At 34.8% G+C, this 7,135-nt stretch overlaps 1 protein-coding gene across 1 annotated transcript; it reads left to right on the top strand.

Annotated features, from left to right (window-relative positions):
• Window positions 1-503: 503 nt before the first annotated feature.
• On the top strand, window positions 504-6,916 carry LOC131616741 (protein CHROMATIN REMODELING 35). The gene is made up of 6 exons (XM_058888167.1): window positions 504-738; window positions 1,395-1,888; window positions 2,818-3,087; window positions 4,398-4,547; window positions 4,773-6,550; window positions 6,646-6,916. Exons 1-6 carry the CDS (start codon window positions 690-692, stop codon window positions 6,647-6,649), a joined length of 2,745 nt encoding a protein of 914 aa, XP_058744150.1. The 5' UTR covers window positions 504-689; the 3' UTR covers window positions 6,650-6,916.
• Window positions 6,917-7,135: the final 219 nt, after the last annotated feature.

Here is a 7,135-nt window from a genome sequence, read left to right as displayed (position 1 = left end):
CGACCTTTGCTCATCTTCCACAAAAATACAAAAACGTCAATCAAAACTCTAGAAAAACCTTTAATCATTGATGTCAACCACATAAATGAGAAAACGCCAACCAAATCCAAAAATCCCTTTGACCATAACTCGCCTACTAGAGAAATACAAAAAACACCGATCGAACCCTAAGAAATCTTCAATCATTGCCCGTCTACCACAAAAATCAGAAAACGCAATGAAATCCTAAAAAAAACCTTCAATCATTGTTCGACTACCACAAAAACCTTCAATCATTGATGTCTACCACATAAATGATAGAACATCAACCAAATCCTAAAAAACCTTCGACCATCGTTCGCTTATCACAGAAGTAAGTAAACGTCAATCAAACTCCAAGAAACCTTTAATCATTACTCGTAAAAAACATCAATCGATTCCAAAAAGACCTTTCGATCATTGCTCGTCTACCAAAAAAAATAAAAAAATCAACCATATAAATTCACAACGACTCTAGTAACATACGAGAGAATCATTTCCCTTCCAACAAACACCCAACCAAGAAAGAAAAAAAAAAATCCAAAAGCGACACTCACTCTCACTCTTCATTTCACATAATTCCGCAACACGTTCTGTACGAATTCTGAAACCCTATTTTCATCTTGAATTCTCAAATTCCTATAATTTTGCAGTTTTCTTCATCGTGATCAATGGATTCCTCGGTCAACTTGCTTCCCGCAAAACGCCCTTCTCCAAATGGTATAACATTCTTCATTCCCTTCTCGCAGTTTTTTCTTTTGTTGAAAAATGTAGCTTATCTTGATCATGAGATACATATACATGATTTTTTCGTTGTGATTTCAGCTGCATTTTTTATTTTCTGTTCTCTTTCATCTTGATCAATTTTGCAAAGATTATTTTCGTAGTGTATATGAATTTTATTAGCCATTTGACCTGTTAAATTCATGGAAATCAATTTGTGTTTTTTTCTCTGTAAAATTAGTTTTGGTTTGAGTTGGAGCCCTTTTTGTTACTGCATGATGTTTCTGTCAACCCCTCATACATGCATGGGGCGGTTTGGAAGTTTTGGTGCTTAAGATTATTGAGTTATTCTGTCAAGACTGTTTGCTGGTTGGAGGTAGTGGTAGTGTTCTTCGAAAGATAACATGACTTAAGTCGGTTTCAGAATGAATGCGGATATGTACTTGTTAGAATATGCTAAGTTGCGATATTTGTATTTAATATATAATTCTTGAAAGAGATATCTTTAGCTTCTAAGTATAATTTATGTCACCTCTTTCATTAATAAATGTATGTAGTTATTCATGTATTTCATATTGTTTAGTTTATTAGAGGAAAAAATCCTTGATGGATATTGGTATAGTGTAAATTTTAATTCATTTCATTTACTCCAGGAGTTTCATCAGAGGAAGGATGCAAAAAACGTAAATTATCAAGCGGTGTTAATGTTGTAGATTACAAAAATCCTTTTGTAATCTCAGATGTTCTAAATCGTTTAGAGAGTGGAGATTTTGGAAGTGTTACAAAGGATATTGAAGCCCTTGTAATCCGAAAAATGAAAATGTTTGGCCCCTGCCTTGCAAAACATCCCAAACTTATCAACCAATTTCCGAAAGTGGTAACGAATCATGATGAGGAAACTCCCATCTCAAATAAAAAAATTAATGGTATGTCACATCAACATGTCATAGATTTGGATTTGGATGGAGGAGGGAACATGGAAAAGGATGTTTTGACACCAAAAAGAGAAAAGGATGTTTCTGGTGCGTCATTTCCCATTGTAATAAGTGATTCAGACGAGGAAGATGATAGGGAACAAAAGTCTCATCTTCCATTTCATGAAATTGCATTGCCTAGACCAGTCCAGTCTCCTGCACTAAAAATGACTGTAAGCTTTGCCCTACTATAGTAGTCCTTTAAATAAACCTTTTATTTGGATTCTATCCGTCTTTGGCTGATTTTGTCTGAGCTATTGCTTTTCATTTTATTTTTTATTTGTGGCAGAAGATTCATGTAGATTCATAATTGACTCATCTTGAATATTTATCTTTACCTTAATTCTGTTGTTCTTTTCAAGAATGCAGTCTTATTTTCTTATATGTATAAAGCATAATCTTTTGGAGATAAGGCTAAGGATGTAACTTAGTCTGGCATATATTTGGAAGACAACATAGAAAGTTAATTATGTAATTTATATACTTTATGATTCATCTATATGTCTACACTTTTTTGTTGGTTAATATGTCTAAGTACCATATATAATTTATCATTGTACATCTTTGGCTTTATTCTCTAAGAGATAGAGGTATAAAATGTCATTGCATAGCCTAAATGGTTCATTTCTCTTAGTTGTTGCAGACTTGTTTGTAGACTTATAGTAGTTCTCTATTGAATCATGTACGCTTTTACGTCGGTCATTCTCCAACAATTTCAATAATAATATGCTGAATTGGTTCAGATTCTACTGTAAAATTTTATTGAAGTGAAGTATAACCTTTTGTCTTAAGTGTCTCAGTTTCTTAATTTATGAACTGTTGGGAGAATGTGCTTATTAAATGTACACCATATATGGTAGGACACTTAAGACAATTGCATAGCCTAAATGTTACATTCTGTGTAATAGAATTATAAACTGTAGCTACTTTTCTTGAGAAGATACACATGTTTCTTTTACAGTGCAAGTTTCTCATTGATATAGAGCATTATGACAGCTTTTTTCTCTCATTCTATCTAACTGACCCCATAATGGGAAAAGAAATCTTGTTGTTGTTGTTTCACTGACATTCTTTACTATCTCTGTGCAATAATGCTTTATAGGGCTATCATCATGCTCCCATTGCTTACCATGATGCTCCCTTTGCTAACCATGATGCTCCCATTCCTTACCATGGAGAGAGTGCAGATCTAAAATTTGAAACAAGTCTGCCTCCTAAAAATCCTCGTAAAGATCCTCCTAAAGATAACGCAAGGAAAGATAAAGGTGTTTATGTTGGTGTACATGAGGAGGACAATCATGAAGTTGATGCTGTAGATGATGGGCTAGACGATATTTGGAGGGAAATGTCAATGGCAATAGAAACTTCTAAAGTATGATTACAGTCTTTTGATTTCACTTTTAAATTTATGCTGTCAATTGCGCACCTTAAGCGGTGCTATAGCAAAATGACGTAGTGGTGATTTCACTTTTCAATTTATGATGTCAAATACTTTTTATTTTTATTTTTAAAACGTTGTCTTTTTTCTTAAGGTATGCATTTCAATCCGAACCTTTTTAGGTGTAAGTTTTAATTCTTCATCCTGTTAAAATCTTGCTCACAAACATCCATTATGTTCTTCTTCCTACTTTTAGTTCAGTTTTTTTATGTTCTTCTCTCCTTAAGTTTTATTGCTCTATACTTTAAGTTCTTTAACTAACAGCCACTAACAACCTCCTATAACAGAAAGCTATCAATCTACTCTAAAACAGAAAAACTAAACAGAACAGGATTTACAAGTAAAACCCTTAATTATTTCTTTTCCTCCTCTGGTAGACCTTCAGGGTCTTTTCTATAGGTAAGAACAAGTTAACATTGTATCTTGCCTAGCAGGGGAACATAAAGACAAGCTAACAGCCACTGACAACCTCTTAACAGAAAACTAACAATTTACTCTAAAACAGAAAAACTAAGTTGAAAAGGATTTACAATAAAACCCTGACTTAGCTATTTCTTTTCCTCATACACCAGACCTCAGGGTCTTTTCTATAGGTAGGGACAAGTTAACATCAATGTGTTTCCTAACAAGGATATTACGAAAAAATGGACTACTGTGTTCGGAATGAATTGTTGCATAACGAATTGTGACATGTTCCTTCTTTGATGTGGTTGTTACTTATTAACATGAATATCCATTGATTTGCAAAGAAGACTAATTAATTTTGTTGATGTTCACTGCAATTGGTCTATTGGTCTGTCCATTTCTATCAGCTTTATTTAGTATATGGTATCTGTCAGTATGTATGTATATGTTGGTTATCATACAATAGTTTATGTAATGCATATTGCATGCAATTTTATTTCCTGAAATCTTCTAAATTATGATGTTTGATTAATTTTCTCTTTTGTTCAGCCTTTTTCTTCTATCTGTTATGCTTGTTAACTTATATCCATGTTACTGCAAAGCTTCTGTCATACTGTACATTGTTAGTATGCTTTTGTTATGCCCTGAACACAATAACTTGTATACATATCATGGAGCATTAGGAATGTTGTTTCTGTTACTAAAACATATTTTCTGTTCTTTGCTTTTTAGCATTCTTCTATATCATATTGATCATTTTTGTTAACTTTGAATTTTACTAGCTGTAGCATTCTTAGAGTTCGTTTGAGATTAATTTAGTTTAATTGTACTCCTACTAGGATGTTTCTGCAGATCCTCAACCCGAAGAAGAGGAAGAAGATGCTGACTGCGATCATTCTTTTGTTTTAAAAGATGACCTTGGTTATGTTTGTCGCGTTTGTGGGGTTATTGACAGAGGAATTGAAACCATATTTGAATTCCAATACAAGGTTAGACACCTGTCTCTGCATGAATGCTTTTTTGTTCATAAATCTTGGTCATAAAGAACATAACAGGTGCATGAATTGAGTTTTAAAGTATGTCTTAAAATTAGATGCATAGGTTGAATGTTTCAACAAGGCATAATAATATGGAGAGCTAGACAGTTAGAACATAGAAACTTGTTGTGTTACATAATCTCTTATAATTTATGGTTTCTGATGACTCTTTTGTAGGTTAAAAGGAGCACAAGAACCTATGTCTCTGAATCAGGCAATGCCAAAGAAAAAATGGATGATTTTGGTGTTAAGGTTATTAAAGACGATCTTATGGTTACTGATGTATCAGCACATCCTCGGCATGCGAATCAAATGAAACCACACCAAGTCGAAGGATTCAACTTTTTAGTCAGAAACTTGGCAGGGGACAATCCCGGGGGATGCATCCTGGCTCATGCACCAGGATCTGGAAAGACTTTCATGATTATCAGTTTCATGCAAAGTTTTCTAGGGAAGTATCCTAATGCCCGACCTCTAGTTGTGCTTCCCAAGGGAATATTGTCGACTTGGAAAAAAGAGTTTCAAACATGGCAAGTGGAAGATGTACCACTTTATGACCTATACACTGCTAAGGCAGACAGTAGATCTCAGCAACTGGAGGTGTTAAAACAATGGATGAATAACAAGAGTATCCTTTTCTTAGGATACAAACAGTTCTCTTCCATTGTGTGTGATGATAGTAATACCAATGCATCGAAGAATTGCCAAGAGATATTACTGAATGTTCCCTCAATTCTCATTTTAGACGAGGGTCACACTCCAAGAAATGAGAATACTGATATGGTACAGTCCCTATGCAAAGTACATACACCAAGGAAAGTTGTGCTGTCTGGAACCCTTTATCAAAATCATGTCAGGGAGGTATTCAACGTTCTCAATCTAGTGAGGCCAAAGTTTTTAAAGATGGACACATCTAAGCCTATTGTTCGACGCATTAAGAGTAAGATCTATCATGTGCCTGGCGTGAACAGCTTCTATGATTTAATTGAGAACACATTGCAGAAAGACCCGGATTTTAAAAGGAAAGTGGGTTTAATTCATGATTTGCGTGAGATGACCCATCAAGTTCTTCATTACTATAAAGGAGATTTTCTTGATGAGCTTCCTGGCCTGGTAGATTTCACTGTGTTTCTCAAACTTACTCCTATACAGAAGCACGAAGTTGCGAAAGTAAAGAGGATATCTAGAAAGTTCAAAATGTCTTCTGTGGGCAGTGCAGTGTATCTGCACCCAAAGTTGATGCCCATTGCAGAAAAAATAGGTGAAAAGATTGCAAAATCTGGTGAAAAGATTGCAAAATCTGTTGAAAAGAAGGCAATACCTGATCATGTAATAGACAGTTTTATAGAGGACCTAGATATAAGAGATGGTGTCAAATCAAAATTCTTTCGCAATATGCTGAACCTATGCGAATCAACTGGAGAGAAGCTTCTGGTGTTCAGTCAATATCTTTTGCCTTTGAAATATTTGGAAAGGTTAGCTATAAAATGGAATAAATGGAGTGTTGGAAAAGAAATCTTTGTGATATCAGGAGATACACAACCTGAAGAAAGGGAGTGTTCCATGGAAATGTTCAACAATTCATCGGATGCAAAAGTATTTTTTGGGTCAATCAAAGCATGCGGCGAGGGTATATCGTTGGTTGGGGCATCCCGGGTCATCATATTGGATGTTCATCTAAATCCGTCTGTTACTCGTCAAGCTATTGGCCGTGCTTTCCGGCCAGGCCAGAAAAAGAAAGTCTTTGTGTATCGGTTGGTAGCTGCTGATTCTCCTGAAGAGGAAGACCACACTACTTGTTTCAAGAAGGAATTAATTTCAAAAATGTGGTTTGAATGGAATGAATATTGTGGTGACAGGGCTTTTGAAGTTGAGACACTCGATGCGAAGGAATGTGGTGATTTTTTTCTGGAAAGTCCGTTGTTAAGGGAAGACGTAAAAGCCCTGCATAAAAGGTTTGACCACTCTTACTTACGTGTTTGTACATCATTAGAAAATACGACATTCATTTTGTTTTCTCCTAATTCTCGTTTTATTTTGTATTTATCAGGTAAACTACAGGGGCATTCAATAAACTTGGCGGGGAACTTTTTTGCTCTTATCGATGAACAGTTATAGCAGACCAATGTAGAGTTGCTGAATTGAATTCATATAGTTTACATGGGATCGATCTTCCTCACCGGGATGCAGAGAAGTTTAGCTTATTTGATTTTCTGAACTTGTTTGTACTGCAGAAATCCTCTGCTCTTACATTGCTATTACATCAACTCTGATTATATAAATGTTTTAAGTCTTGCATGTTTGGTTGGTTGAATTGCTAATACTATGGTTGCTTTGCTTCAGAAAGAGATATCAGAAAAGTATGAAATGAAATAAAATTGACCAGTCAAAAGACAAATCAGTTAGACAATGTTTGAGTATTTTATTGGATAATTCTTGCATAAATTTCTATGAACTAGTTCTAGGGTGTGTTTGTTTCATGGATTAGTATTATATTCCTTGGAATACTATTCCAAGGATTATTATTCTCGGGAATATTA

The sequence above is a fragment of the Vicia villosa genome, linkage group LG7 (genome assembly GCF_029867415.1).
Source record: "Vicia villosa cultivar HV-30 ecotype Madison, WI linkage group LG7, Vvil1.0, whole genome shotgun sequence".
Lineage (NCBI taxonomy): Eukaryota > Viridiplantae > Streptophyta > Magnoliopsida > Fabales > Fabaceae > Vicia > Vicia villosa.
The sequence above is the reverse complement of the archived record's forward strand: the minus strand, read 5'-3'. Positions and strand labels throughout refer to the sequence as shown.

Excerpts from the sequence above, each read along its gene's own strand:
- LOC131616741 (XM_058888167.1), top strand. The coding sequence starts at position 690 with ATGGATTCCTCGGTCAACTTGCTTCCCGCAAAACGCCCTTCTCCAAAT. Across the intron at positions 3,088-4,397 it reads TGGCAATAGAAACTTCTAAA|GATGTTTCTGCAGATCCTCA; the intron begins GTATGATTACAG and ends TACTCCTACTAG. Across the intron at positions 4,548-4,772 it reads TATTTGAATTCCAATACAAG|GTTAAAAGGAGCACAAGAAC; the intron begins GTTAGACACCTG and ends ACTCTTTTGTAG.